This window comes from Podarcis erhardii (assembly GCF_964252035.2).
Source record: "Podarcis erhardii genome assembly, chromosome: 15".
In the NCBI taxonomy this organism is placed as follows: Eukaryota; Metazoa; Chordata; class Lepidosauria; order Squamata; family Lacertidae; genus Podarcis; species Podarcis erhardii.
In genome coordinates this window covers 30,085,511-30,101,080 of record NC_138505.1, presented here as the reverse complement: position 1 = coordinate 30,101,080, position 15,570 = coordinate 30,085,511, and the positions used below count along the sequence as shown (strand labels likewise).

Here is a 15,570-nt window from a genome sequence, read left to right as displayed (position 1 = left end):
AAAATTATGAATTGGCGTTTCCTCCCGCACAGAACCCAAAAGGCTAAGATAATTTTCAATTGTGTAAAATCCAGCAAGCCTCCCAAAGGCATGATTTTGAAGCAACTGGGCTTCTGGAGAGAAAACCCAAGACATCCAGAGAAAATCCTGACTTGTGAAAGGCAAGTAGTTCTTGTTCAGACAACACTAAAAAGTAAAGGTACCCCCTGACCATTAGGTCCAGTTGCAGACAACTCTGGGGTTGAGCCAGCGTTTGTCCGTAGACAGCTTCCGGGTCACGTGGCCAGCATGACTAAGCCGCCTCTGGTGAACCAGATCAGCAAGCCCTAGGCTCTGTGGTTTAGACCAAATCGCTACTCATATCCCTCAGACAACACTACCTTGAATTAATAAGCCATTATTTACTAAGCTGAGAACAAGTAGCCTGTCCACATACTCCCCGCTGCATACCAGCATGGTGTTGTTTCTATTGTGGTTTGTGCAAACCACAGTTTCCAGAATCTCTGGTTTAATTTTGACTTACTAACTGGGATCAGATTCTAGGTATACAGTGGTACCTCGGGTTAAGTACTTAATTCGTTCTGGAGGTCCGTTCATAACCTGAAACTGTTCTTAACCTGTTCTTAACTTTAGCTAATGGGGCCTCCTGCTGCTGCCGCGCCACCGGAGCATGACTTCTGTTCTCATCCTTGAAGCAAAGTTCTTAACCCGAGGTACTATTTCTGGGTTAGCGGAGTCTGTAACCTGAAGCGTATGTAACCCGAGGTACCACTGTATATCCCTGATTAGTAATCAGAGATTAAGCCAGTTTCCTGGTTTGAATGGGAAACTGTGGTTTAAATGCACCACGACAGAAGCATCAATGCCAGTGCACAGGTAAAGAGATGAAGCAGGGGTGATGGGCGAATATGGTACATCTGATGCTGTGAACCAGCCCATTCAGCCAGAATGGGTTATGAAGAATGGAAGGGGTCAGTGGTCAATCTGAGCACTGAAAAAGTTCCCCAAGAAAGACTTCACAGAAAGGGAAAGCAATGGAGTTGCTCTACGGCCTTCCGCACCGTCAATCATTAAATGAGATAAATAGCCAACAACAAATAGCGAGTCCACCAAAAAACCCAACACACTGGAGAAGGAAATGTATTCTCTATGCAAATCTCGGTACTTCCTTAAGGAAGCATGCCTGACACAGCTTGGTTTTAAAGGCACAGCATCTCTAGCATTTGCTACACAACAGAAAGTCAGTCTCAATGCAGAGGAGCAGGGTGGCATTGCAGCTTGCCTTTCACCAGAGGCACGGAACAAGAAAGCCCATTTCTCTGGGCAGAGATCTTAGCGATAAAAGAGGAACAATGGCGGGAAAAACCCAACAAGGGTGCTGGAATAATATATCACAGCTGTTCAGCCAAGTGCTTTCCTGAAAGGGGAAAGGGGGGGAGCAAATCTCAAGGAAAAACAAACTGCTTTTCATATTCCCAACAATGAAGCAACATTTTGCTGCTTCGGACATCGGTTTTATTGGCCCCAGGAGGTTCTGTGGTTCCTAAAGATTAGCATTCCCCGGGGAAATGTGTTAAGAAGTCAAAATCCAAGGTTCCCTACCCCTCCCCCAAATCCCCATTCTCATGTAATCATTCTTTTGAGCAGATTTCCTCTTGCGGCTTTGCAGCACGCAGCTTGTGAAACTGCCCTCCAATTCTTCTCACTCAAAAGAAGGGTGTTTTTATATTAAAAATGAAAAACGAAGTTCGAATTCCACAGAGTCAAAACAGGAATTACACCAAGCTGGGTTTCCTTGACAGAAGCCCCACAACTAAGCTTTCTGCTTATTCCAAAAAAGAAAAAAAAACCTCTCCACAATTCAGGACAAAAAACAAAGCCCAAAAACCCCCTCGCATTACCTTAGATTGATTGCCAAATGGCAGAGACATCTAAAAAAAAACCTAGCAAAGGCTTCAAAGCTCCATCAGGAGAGGCAGATCCTGATCCCCTGCCTTGATTACAGATTTTGAATACAGAGATGTTTTTTGAGTTAGAAAAATATACAGTAGCTAAGCTTTCAAAGCTCTGGATCAACATTAAAAGCATTCAATCTTGGTTAAGCTGCTGGTAACAATGGCTGACCCAAGCGGACCAAAGGGCTAAGATGTTTATATTTATTTGTCCTTTAAGTGCTCCTTATTAGGCAACGGTTTTGTTGCAGCTGGTGTTCATTTAAAGCAGCGGTGAGGATCCTCAGGCGGGGGGGGGGGGGCAATGCAGCTCTTGAACTCTCCACCAGCCCTGCTTCACACCCCAAGTGTTTTGGCGTGCATTCTCAAACTCTGATCAATCCTCTTGCTTGTCTGGAGGACAGAGGGGAACGCATGCAAGTGTGTGTAGAAACCAACCTACAAAGGTAAAATCTGCATTCATTGCTCCGCCCACGTCTGCCTCTGGTCCTGCCTGCCCCCCCCCCGCATGTCCCCACCCACACCGGCTGCCCAGAAGGGCATGCTGGCTGAGTAAGGTTCTCCATCTCTGATTTAAAGCAAAATAAATAGCGAACGTTAATAATAATAATTTATTATTTATACCCCACCCATCTGGCTGAGTTTCCCCAGCCACTCTGGGCGGCTTTCAATCAAGTGTTAAAAACAATACAACATTAAATTTACAAGTGTGCATTGTTAAATCTAGACTAAGAGGAATAGTTTCAGCGCATTTGCATTATCAGACAGCAGCCTGGAAAGAGCTCTAGCACATTATACTTTTTGCAACTAATTGCTTAATTAACTAATAAGGAACAGGCAGTTCCATCAATCAAAATGCTACTTTTTGAATGAAATGACTTGCATAAAATGATTCCCACCCACCCCATGATTGTGAAGATCAACAGTCCTTTTCTCCCTTTTAATGCAAGGGAATTTAATTGAAGAGTGGTGTGTAAATACTCGTGATAAGGAAAACAGCCTGCTTTGGTTGCGTTTATTCCTTCCTCCTCGCCCTCTGATTTATTCATTACCTTTTTGAAAAATCAAGAGCAGTTAAAAATAACGCTCCATCCTGCCCATTTGACAGACTAAAACGTGCTGTCCGATTAGCAGGAGAACAGATTGAACAAAAACATTTTTTAAAAAATACAAAACACAAAAGATGCAGGTTTCAAGTGCCATGTTAGAAGAGGCACACCCTCTTCTGCACCAGAAATTAAAGAGAACATCTAAAATGATGCCCATTATAACCGAATTGTGTCATCTGAAAACACAGAGAAAGTATACTCGCCCCTCCTCCTTTAGAACAGGTGTTTGTCAGCTGCCTCCCTACTTATGCCAGCCACCCTGTAAATTTAATTGATGGGCAGCATGAATGAAATTCATTATGGAATAAAGGTGGACTGCATACACTCTTAATATAATGCAAACAGCCTTCTACTCGGCATTTGCTCAGGAACTGCATGAAACAAAAACAAAAAATCAGTGCAGTTTTCATTCCACTATCTTGATTCAAAATGGTGTCCAATCCTAATATATATAAAAGTGATATCAGGAACTGTAATTTGGTTATGGGATATTAAGAGGTGTCCAAATGCATAGCAAACAGATACACAACTTTCTAAGGCATATACTCATCAGAAACGGGATGTGGCATTTTAAAGCTTATACATACATACCCTTCTTTTCAGTCTCTCTCTCTCCTTCAGTGTCAAAGTGTCTGCCTTGGCAATCACAGGGACAATGTTGACTTTCCCATGAAGTGCTTTCATGAATTCTACATCCAAGGGCTTCAGCCTGTGTATCAATTATTGGGGGGGGGGGAGGAAACCTCAATAATTATTAATGGAGTCCTGAGTGAAGATATCCTTGGCAGCATCTTATGGATCATCTGTTATGTATCTAAAGTCAAAAAGATCCCAACAAGCAGCAGGGCCTTTGCAAATGCAGCCCTGGAACTCCAGAACACCCTTTCATGGGTGGTTCATTTATCTCCCTCTTTAATTCCACAAACAGAATTAGTCCTCTGCTCTTGTGTTTAGTCCTGCTGCTGATATTGTTTTGATAACCACTGGGCAGGGGGGTTCTGCAGAGGATCGCCAAACGTTGCTGGACCACAACTTCCATTGCCCATGACCTGCTTATATACTCAGTAGCTTCTTAAGCTAATGTTTTCAATATCATTGAGTAATTTTTAAAATGAACATTTCTCCCATTGAGCTGCAATCTCCCAAATTTAGATCTTGGTCTCTAACACTCATCTGTCATCACATCAATACAGTTGTACCTTGGTTGCCAAACCCCTTGGAACTCATACGTTTCGGTTCCTGAACGATCGGAAACCAGAAGTGAGTGTTCCAGTTTCTGAATGATTTTCGGAAGTCGAACATCCAGCGTGGCTTCCATGGCTTCTGATTGGCTGCAGGACGCTCCTGTAGCCAATCGGAAGCCGTGTCTTTGTTTCTGAACAGTTCCGGAAGTCGAAAGGACTCCTGGAACACATTCTATTTGAGAATCAAGGTATGACTGTATAGCCAGCTGACTGGAACTGATGGGAGTTGGTGTCTAGCAACTTTTAGAGGGCCACAGGTCCCCCCATCATTGTTTTAGAATGTTCAATATTTTCAATATTGTTATTTCAGTTGGGGGCAGGAGGGCGTAAACCATTTTTAGAGTTTAAGCTGAAGTATAACTCTTGTAAGTTAAAGAAAGTTCTACTTTTGCTGGGAACAAACAGAACTTCCAAGACCCAGGTGAAAAGTAAAACTACTTACTTCAAATGTGGGTGGCTGACATGCTTAATTAAACTTTCCATTTACACATATGAAAAGACATAGTTATTACAACTTTTAAGTTTCTAGATAGTCATCCATTTTTAATACGTGCCCCTGACAAGTTTTAATAGCAAATCCTCTCTGAAATGGAGGTCATTAATCCCAAAGATGATTTTAATTGAGTTGGCCGACTGACAACAAAGAAACTTGCTTTGCTCGTAAGGTGGTTAAATCTCTTTGCTGGAATTTCCCCAGCGGCTGCTTAATGGTGAAAAAAAGTTTACCCTAGAATGCAAATCTTTTCTTACCCATGTCCAAAGGGGGATATGAAGTAAAAGCAGCAATGAACTCTGTTGTCTACAATATGGCGCCTGTTGAGGCCGCTCTCGTCATGAAGGTACCTTTCAAACTGATTGTCAATGTAGTGGATGATGGTCTTGAAACTGCAGTGAGAGAAAAGGGAAAAGGAGGAACTTGTGATGAGACAGGTTTGCATCCACTTGTGAACTATTTAGCTTCTACTTCTTACTGCTTCTTCTCTAGAAGCCCTAACCTTCAAGGCATTCAGAGCATGCTTCCTCACACTCTGTGCCTCCCATTTTTTCTTCACAACCATTAGTGGTGACTGGTGCCCACTTGGACGGGGGCAGGAAGCCCAACAATAAGTTGAGCGTGAGCCAATGGGATGTGGAACCAATTCAACCTAGTTTTGTCCCCCTTCTCCTTCCAGCGATTCCCCTCACAGAGCTACACTTCCCAGAGTGGTTTAACAAATGGATCCTTCTTCCCAGGGAACCCTGGAAACTGTAGCTCTGAGTGGGGAATAGGTAAAGGTAAAGGGACCACTAACCATTAGGTCCAGTCATGGCCGACTCTGGGGTTGCAGTGCTCATCTCACTTTATTGGCCGAGTACAGCTTCCGGGTCATGTGGCCAGCATGACTAAGCTGCTTCTGGCGAACTAGAGCAGCGCATGGAAACACTGTTTACCTTCCCGCCAGGGTGGTACCTATTTATCTACTTGCACTCTGACATGCTTTTGAACTGCTAGGTTGGCAGGAGCAGGGACCGAGCAACGGGAGCTCACCCCGTCACAGGGATTTGAACTGCCGACCTTCTGATCGGCAAGCCCTAGGCTCTGTGGTTTAACCCACAGCGCCACCCGCGTCCCTCTGGAGCGGGGAATAGGGGTCTGCTAACAACTCTGAGCCCCTTTAAACTACAGTTCCCAGGATTCTGGGGAGAAGCCATGACTGTTTAAAGTGGTATGATGATGCTTTATATGTATTGTGCAGAAGGGGTCTAGTTCTGCCTTTGTTCCTATTTTCCTCTTTGCTGAAATCCACAAAGGTAATACTGACACTAAGGAGGAGGGGGGAGCTGGCTGGCAGCCAGTGCCAATCACCTAGACTGGTTTAAAGTACTGTAATGAGTTAAGCATGTGGGGGCTGACTCAAGGCAGACTGATCTTGGTGGGGCTGCCACATTATGGACCAACATAAACCATGTTTACAGCGCAACACGCAGCATGACTTGGACACGTGACAGTCAAATGCCAGCAGAATTCAGTACAAGTGAAAAAAGGAAGCCACCCACCCAAAGCAGGAACACTTTCAAAAGGCTGACTAATTCTGAGTCACCTCTTTCGCAGCCCTTTCCCTTCCCTCCTTTCCTTTAGGACTAGAGTTATTAGGGTTACAAACCTCATGAAGCGTCATACCTGATGTTTCTCTCCCTGCCAACTCTCAAACCCACCCCAATGTTGGCTCCGAACCTCAGGGTTTTCCACCTGAAGTTTTTACAACCCAAACATAACCAAGCTGAAAGCTGAGAAGGGCAGTGTACACAATATTTTGCAAGTACGTGTGTGTGTGTGTGTGTGTGTGTGTGTGTGTGTTTATTTGTTGCTTGCATTTTTATCCCACCTATTTCTCCAAGAAACTCAAGGTGATATACATGATTCTCCCCCTCATTTAATGCCCAATACAACCCTCTGGGGTAGGTGAGGTTGAAGAAGAGAAGAAGAAGAGTTTGGATTTGATATCCCGCTTTATCACTACCCGAAGGAGTCTCAAAGTGGCTAACATTCTCCTTTCCCTTCCTCGCCCACAACAAACACTCAGTGAGGTGAGTGGGGCTGAGAGACTTCAGAGAAGTGTGACTGGCCCAAGGTCACCCAGCAGCTGCATGTGGAGGAGCGGAGACGCGAACCCGATTCCCCAGATTATGTGTCTACCACTCTTAACCACTATACAACACTGGCAGTGAATGGCCCAAGGTCACCGAGTGAGCTTCACAGCCGAGTGAGGATCTGAACCCTGAGTCTCTAGGTCATGCTATGACCTAACACTCTAACCGCTACACCACACTGGCTCTCTGAATGGGTACCAAGAATTGCTTGAAGTGTAGGACTGTTAAGGGAAGGGGGGACTCCTGAAGGGCAAAATGCTGGGGAAGAAAGAGTTAGGATTTAAAATACAGATGGTGGGTTTAGGATCAGGGTAGAGCAGGCTTCCTCAACCTCGGCCTCCAGATTGTTTTGAGACTACAGTTCCCATCATCCCTGACCACTGGTCCTGCTGGCTAGGGATCATGGGAGTTGTAGGCCAAAAACATCTGGAGGGCCGAGGTTGAGGAAGCCTGGGGTAGAGGGTGGATATGGTTCTTAGGTAATGGGCAGAGACGACCTTTTCAGTGGTGGCATCCCAGTTGCAGAATGCCCTTCTCAGAGAGACTTGCCTGGTATCTACATTATGGCCTCTTTGGCACCAGATGAAGACCTTATTAATATTCCATGGTGTTTCAAATTCTTAAGAACATCTGGTGCTTTTTAATACTGTTTTATATGACTGACTGGTGGTGTTATATCTACTTTTATTGTGATTAACTTTTATTGTGATTAACTGCATACAGTGGTACCTCGGGTTACATACACTTGAGGTTATATACGCTTCCGATTACAGACTCCGCTAACCCAGAAATAGTGCTTCAGGTTAAGAACTTTGCTTCAGGATGAGAACAGAAATCGTGCTCCAGTGGAGCGGTGGCAGCAGGAGGCCCCATTAGCTAAAGTGGTGCTTCAGGTTAAGTACAGACCTCTGGACCAAACTTGGTACTTAACCCAAGGTACCACTGTATTTTTACACCATTTTACAAAACACTGTTCACTGCCCAGAACATATCAGTTATTAAAGGTATTCAAATAATGTATTATTTTATTTTACTGTATTATATTATTTTACTGTTGTTAGCCGTCTGAGCCCGGCTTTGGCTGGGGGAGGGCAGGATATAAATAAAATTTTATTATTGTTATTATTATTATTATGTAAATAAATGGAAGTTTCCTATTTTGGGAGTTTCTGTGTAAATAGAATAGTTCTTTTGAAAGTTCTACTACAGTACAAGCAATACTGCACTCAGCTACAAACTAAGATTATTTGTCTTCAGTTCCCTTATGACTAAAAACTGTTAAATTAGCAAATCCTGTTCTGCCTCCCACAGAAGTCACATCCAAACACCCACCCCCAAAGCAAAGGGTTCATGGTGAGACGGTGATAGTACACACGTATACCAAGCTTCCTCAATTTTTCTACCTCCACAGGAATTACAAAAAAGGTTTGGCAATTCAAGGGAAGTGGGGCTGATGAAATATGATCAGGAGGGAAAACCTCAGCGTGTTGTGCCAGAAAAACTCTACTTAGCGCTTCTCTGTCACTGTAATTTGCTTACGTGCTCCTTTCAAGTCCTCACTGCTGTTCCGTTTTTCTGTAAGTGTAAGTCAGCAGTGAATTGTACATTCTACCTTCCGGGAAGCACCTGCTTTCCACCACAACAGTATCATTAGTTAAACAACTCCATATCCTGTACTATGCATTACAACAGCAAACAAAGCAATCTTTTTTTTTTCCATAGGGAAAAAAATGGTTTTTGAGAAAATGAAATAAGCCGAATGTTGCCAAAACACACGCCCTCCTTCCACCTAACAAGGCAGCAGCCCAGAAAGACTGGTCTTGTTGTAGTGGAACAAAAGGTTCAGAACAGAGGAAATATCACCTGACACCTTTTATTTAACACAGAGCCACATGACAGGTTTAATATAGCCGCTAGAGTCCTAGAACGGCAAAGGCATTTTAAAAAAGTATGTATCACTTTTCTTACATACTCATAGTACGTCACATTATATTATTCCTCCTATCCTTAATGACAAACCCATAAAATAAGCCGGTATTATACTGTATGACAGATGAGCTGGGCAAATGAGGCCTGAGACTAAGGAAACAATGTTTGATCACAGCTTCCTGGTGAGTATATAGCTGGAATGTCCCCCAATCTCATCGTTCTACTACGCTAACTCTCAGTTGGGACATAGCAATGACGCTGTAGGCAGAATATCAGTCTTCCATTGGATCCTGCCTGAGGGATTATTCACGGGAAAGTAATCAAGATCGACTAGCAGATGAGGGTTCAAGTGGTAAGACAAAACAAGAAGTGGCACGGAAGACTGGTCTTCAACAGTGGGTCACACCCTGAGCTCGGGTAAGTTGTGCCAGGCGGCCAACATTTTCAGGGGCATGCTGTGTAAATATGTGATATATTGCTTTCTTAAAAGTATAAATACTGTTGAGAAGATAGTTTTTACAAACCCTAGAACATTCTTATTCACTGTGGAAAGAAAGGGAATTGAAGCCTCCAACGTAGGGAGATGGGAGAAATAATAGTTTCTACATAGCCCTTGTAATCCTATTCTGCAAATTTAATTCTCTGTTGCAAATTCAACAACAGTAATGCAATGATGGACCGTAACACCATCTTGCTGCCTGCCGCTTGCTCGGCCTCCCTGCCGGAAAAAGTGGGTGGGGATTCAAACTCGCAGGATTCGCAAGAAACATTTCCGAAGAATAAACACGGCATCAGAACACAATCAACAGGAAGTCCTACTTGCAACACAATAGCCAAGCTAAAGGGGCTTGGAGATCCCACAGAAGGAAATTCTAAGTCAACTATTACAGAAAATGTTAAAAGCGATCCTGTGCAAAAAGACTAGAAAAATCACTCCAGGAAAGCAAAATTATTTAACAATACTGTGAAGGCCAAAGCAGAAGGATACGTAGCATCTGCTTGAAATATTGTTTTTCAACCCATCATAAAAGTCAGTTGCTCCCAGTTTACAGCATTTATTGGAGTGAACCTCTACAGAGGCATTGAACTAGGGCTGCTAGGCGTCCGAAAAATCCCAGACATTGTCGGGATTTTGCTTCCAAAAATGGTGTCTGGGCAGAATATGTAATTTCCGTTTAAAATGTCTAAGAAGACCTGGACATATGGCAACTCATGTCTCCAGCCAACCACCCACCATGAGCACGCGGGACGGATCCACACCAAAGCACTCCACAATGCACTTTAAAGTATACATGTTTGGCTTCCCAATTACCATTGCTTTGCACCCAGATGCTGTTTCAGCTGCAACAGTGAGACTCCCTGTCCCTGGGGTGCGCTGCTCGCTGTGGGAGAAGCGGTGCTCCAGCTTGGGCACCAAGCAGCGGCTGTTGTTGTTGTGGCACACGATCGCCTCCCCCAGAAAATAGGTCAATTGTTTTGTCTGGGTTTTCACTTTCTGAAATATGGCAACGCTACATTGAACTCCCTATGCCAGTGGTTTTCAACCAATGCCTTGAATGATGGTCAGGGGTGCCGTGGGCAACACTGGCCTCTGTCCCTCTTTCCTTCCTTCCCTCCCTCCCTCTGATTCCCTCTCACGTCTCTGCCTCCCAAAGGCTTGCACAGCCGTTTGTTGCAGCCCTGGCTACAAACTCCACAAGCGAATGGTGCCTCTGGGGCTGGCCAGGGAGTGCTGGTTGCCAGGAGCTGAGGCAGCCCTTGCTGTTGGGAATGGACAGACAAGTCACAGGCCCTTGTGGGGAAGTGTGAGGAGGTACCTCTCTTGGGGGCAGGGGGGGCAGCTCAGAGACCATGGGTGGTGGCTGTGGCTGCCCAGAGGACTCCCAAGGAGGGGAGGGGAGGCTGAGGGGAACACTCCGCAAGGGAGCATGTTCGAAAAAGCGTGAGCGGGGGCCAGGTCTGCAGGCAAGGGGTGAAATAACTGGGCTCCTGAGCCCCACAGGGGTGCCGCAGAAAGAATGTAGTTGGTCAAGGCAGCCAGCGACTCAAAATGGTTGAAAACCTCTGCCCTATGCATCACCTGATGTGGGGGGAATGTTCAATCAAGCTTTCTTCAAGGTTCGGGAAGTTTGGGAACTGACTTGGTACACCCAACCCAAGCAGGATTGAACTTTCTACACATCATCTGATGCATGGGGAGGCTCAATCCTGCTTTTTGAAGCTGTGTCTCTGCTGCCTAATCCCCAGCACCAATAGGAAGACATGAGAGTTAAAACAGTTTAAAGCATCACCAAAGCTGTAAACAACAGAATGGGAGCCTGGGACAGATATGAAGAGTCAGCATCACAACCTGAGGAAATAACATACCAGTCTTGGCTATTAATGGCATCTCCATATCCTGGAGTGTCGACTACCGTAAGACGGAGTTTCACCCCTCGCTCCTCTATTTCTACGGTGGAAGCTTCAATCTGGACCGTTCTCTCTATTTTCTCTAGAAGAGAAATGTCATATAATGTTAAAAGTTTCCTGGCCAACAAAGCAGTAAAATGTTATTCAAACTACTGAGGGAGGGAGGGAATATATAATAGAAATTAGGCTGGAAATGACATCCCACAGAAAAGAAATGCTTCCTATGGCCAGTCTGAATCCCCAAGGATTCCTGTGTATCCAATGCATGTGCCCAGCCTTTACTGAGAATTCCTCAGTGGTTGCCCTCAAAGAACTCGAAAGTAGCATGAGGATTTTGACGATTCTGTTGTAGCCACGGAGACCACCCTGTTCCATGTCTCACCACCACCTGATGGTGCAGAGGGTGAGAATGAAGAACAAGGCCTTCTCCCTGACAGCTCCCTAGTTATGGAAACCCTTGCCCCATGAAACCCAGCTGATGCCATTCCTTTTTTTAAAAAAATAATATTTATTAAGGGTTTAAGGATTACAAAAAGGAAAAAAGGAAAGAACAAAGTTTAACAAAACAAAGCAATACAATACATTACAAGAAAGGAAAAAAAAAACAGAAAACACTACTTAACAAAACAAAAACACAAACAGAAACAATTTAAAAAAAATACACACAACAAATATTCCCATAACTTATCTTTCATTTACTTGTTTCATTGACCTCCTCACACCTCCCTTTTTTGTATTCTAGTTCAATTAGCTATTTCAGCAAATCCTTTCCAACTTTCTGTTTTTGCCCTATAATTTGTCTTAACACAATCTAACCTTTCTTTTCCACCTTTGGCCAATTAATCTATTTTTACTTAATCCTTTATAACATTTCTGCTAAAGCCATATAACTTCGTTCCAACATCCTTCTAACATTCATTAATTTTACAATGTTTCTGTAAATAATCTTTAAATTTCTTCCAATCTTCTTCCACCGACTCTCCAGGTGATGCCATTCCTTTTCACAGTCAGGAATCAGGCTAAGGCAATGCTATACAGAAGTGTGTTTCATCAGGCTCCTCATTAATCTGTTTCAGTTTCAGTTTGGCTGCTGTGTTTTTAGGTCACAAAGCACTCTTAGGCCACTTTGACAGTCACGGAGAATCCTGGGAACTGTAGTGCCCACCTCACAGAGGTACAGTTCCTTGCACTCTTAACAAACTACAGTTCCCGAGATTCTCTATGACTGTCAGAGCGGTCTAAGAGTGCTTTAAATATGTGGGGTGGATATGATAGTATTGCTGCTGTTTGCAATTTGGCAATCCTACAAGCCTATTTGGGAGTTCAACCCAGCTCTATAATCACGTAGTGCAGGAAAGTGGGGAAACCCAACAGTCTCATTGAGAACTCGTGTCTGTATAGGGCAGCCTGCTTTAAGTATTCAGGTTGCCTCCCTATGACTTAGAACTCTGGGCAGTCAGGGTTCTAAATCACAGGGGTAACTTAAGAGCAGGTCTACCTCTCCTATAGAGGAGCTCCCCCCCCCCCCATGCATGGATGACTGCCTGGGGGTAGGGCTGGTAGGACTCTGGATGGGGTTAGGGCCAGGAAGGATAGTCATGATGTCCCACTTCCACATAATAGCACTCACATGGAATGAACACCCAAACAGAGTAATTGTGTTATGGTTAATGGTTGCTTTACTGCCACTTTTATGGTTTTATGGTGGCTGTTAGTTGTCATGTGGTGTCTCAGTTGGGGTGAAACAGTTCAGAAAGCAAGAATGAAGCTGCCTTGGACACGCAGAACACAGTGAGTGGCCCTTGAGGATCCTGTCAACGGGCTAGTTTATGGCACTTCATTCCAAAAAGCTTGAAGCTTTTTCTTCTTCTTCTTTTAAGTCATTCCTTAAAGGATAGATAGGAAGAACACTGTGGGAAATTAGAAGACAACCAAGGTAGACAATATAACGATTTCAGCGACAAGTGAGAAGCACTTTGAAGTCAAACAACAGAAGCAGTGATGCGAAAAAGAACATGGGACAAAAGGCAGCAAAGGAACCAAGTTGAATGGGATAAGGAACAATTTGCAACATGCTCCTTATATAATGATGTACGAAAGGTGCAAGCCTGAATATATATTTATTAGGACTGCAATATTAATTGAGCCAATCAGTTCATGAAAAATCTTGGGCTCAGTTAATCGAGTTTTGTATCCATGTCAATCCTCCAAACCCACCTGTTGCACTTATAATCTCTCACTGTCTTTGTCTTAGAAGGAGGCAGAGATCCCTTGTCTTTCTACAAGCTCCAGCAGATGACAAGGGAACTCTGCTTCATGCTAAGCTGGGAAGATGAAAAACAGTAACTTCCACCTCAATAGTGGGCTAATATTAGCATGTATACTATTCAATCAAGCACTCCTGCACCCTGGAGCACTTTGAGGATTAACTGGATGTATTAGCGCATGTGTTAGGCTAAATCATTTGCAACTGCATTCAGAGGCATAATAGTCCTTCTAATGGCAAACTCAGAGGGCAAGTGCCAACAAAACTTTGAGAGGAACCATGCATATTGCCATCCCACTGGCTTTTGAAGATGTACCTGAACCTTCTGTTTTAATTTCTCCAATGTTTTATTCTCTATTTTAAGTAACAATGTTTGTATAACTGGTTTTTCTAATTCATAAACCCCTTACAATCTTATTTTGGCATAAAGTAGTATAAATAATAGCCAAAAACAGACCACTGAGAAACAAAAGAGAGGTATCTACATGCAGAAATATGAAAATGTAAGAAGGCCACACACAAAAAAACCACACACAATTGTTTGCAATTAAGAGTGTTTACAATTTTTTACAATTAAGAATTCACAAGAGTGAATTAAGAGTGCTATAACCCCAATATCTGCTTTTTAGGTTCTACATGTGTTATAAGCCACTTGGAGACCTTTGCACAACAAGCAACTAATAATAATGTTGAATAGCAGTTGGAAAAGAAAAGAACAGGAAGCTGGGGAGAGCAGGATCTTCTGCCTGAGCCTCAGACCCAATGGGCCAAATGCAGACTGTGGCCCTCCAGCCCTCTCTACCCAGCCCTTGAAACTCTCCCACGGCTGCCCTCCTTCCCTAGGCCACTCCACACACCCTTTCTGCCTAGCTGGTATGCGTCTTCTCACCTGCCCAGGTGGAAGTAGGCTGCACATGGGAGTGTAGAAGCCTCTGACTTTTGAGAGGCTAGAATGTAGCCTACTGTGCAGAAGTTAGTGTCACAGTTATGCCCCACCCACTTTTGCCTCTGGCCTGGCCCATTACTGGCATGCAGCCTATGGAAGGTGCTCCAACCCTGGTTTATAGTATCAGGGTAGGGAAGCAGGAGAGAAGTGGCTTCCCAGCTAGCATGAACCCCAAACAGACACACTCCTACTAAAAGGTAAAGGTAAAGGTACCCCTGCCCGTACGGGCCAGTCTTGCCAGACTCTAGGGTTGTGCGCTCATCTCACTCTATAGGCCGGGAGCCAGCGCTGTCCGCAGACACTTCCAGGTCATGTGGCCAGCGTGACAAGCTGCATCTGGCGAGCCAGCACAGCACACGGAACACCGTTTACCTTCCCGCTGGTAAGCGGTCCCTATTTATCTACTTGCACCCAGGGGTGCTTTCAAACTGCTAGGTTGGCAGGCGCTGGGACCGAACGACGGGAGCGCACCCTGCCGCGGGGATTCGAACCGAAGTGCAGTTATTCTTCCATCAGAGGTCTTCCGTTTTATACACCTTAATCACTTAATTTATTGATTAAATCTACAGTTTGTTGTTGGTTGTTGTTTTTTAATGAAGCTACAGCCCTGATATTTATGAAAAGAAGTCTATCATCATCAGTACATAAGAACAGCCTTGTGCAAGCAAAATATTAGAGGAAGCAATGCACGTGAAATCAGAAAGCGAGCATTAAGAACAAACCGATTTACCTGCAGCTCCAGGAATGTAACGTTCAGGATAGAGATCGGTCAGAAATAAACTGTTGATTAAAGTGGATTTTCCCAAGCCAGATTCACCTGTAAATAAGATGGATGTTTAATTACTGGAATAATTCCGCCCCCCACTTTCATGCAAGCCACAGGTTTATCTCTTGCGGCCAGTATCCACCCTGGTTTTATAAGATAACAACATCAAAGGCTTTCCTAAGCTTAGCTAAAGTAAACAGGAAAAACAAGCCTGGGGAAAGTGAGCCATGCGAATTCTAAATTTAATCCACCTATTTTCATAATGCAACCCATAAGGCCAAATTAAGTGCTCTAATCAAATACCTACAAGACAAGCAT

The 15,570-nt window shown here is 44.0% G+C and overlaps 1 protein-coding gene across 1 annotated transcript in view; it reads right to left on the bottom strand.

The window, feature by feature from the left end:
- The window catches only part of LOC309330892 (septin-2), a 58,637-nt gene that overhangs the window by 29,360 nt on the left and 13,707 nt on the right, over nucleotides 1-15,570 (bottom strand). The window contains exons 4-7 of the mRNA XM_081842829.1: nucleotides 15,217-15,303; nucleotides 11,233-11,356; nucleotides 5,056-5,190; nucleotides 3,653-3,770 (exon numbers count right to left, since the gene is read on the bottom strand). Coding sequence (XP_081698955.1) covers nucleotides 3,653-3,770; nucleotides 5,056-5,190; nucleotides 11,233-11,356; nucleotides 15,217-15,303 — 464 coding nt within the window. The remainder of the gene's footprint in view (nucleotides 1-3,652; nucleotides 3,771-5,055; nucleotides 5,191-11,232; nucleotides 11,357-15,216; nucleotides 15,304-15,570) is intronic.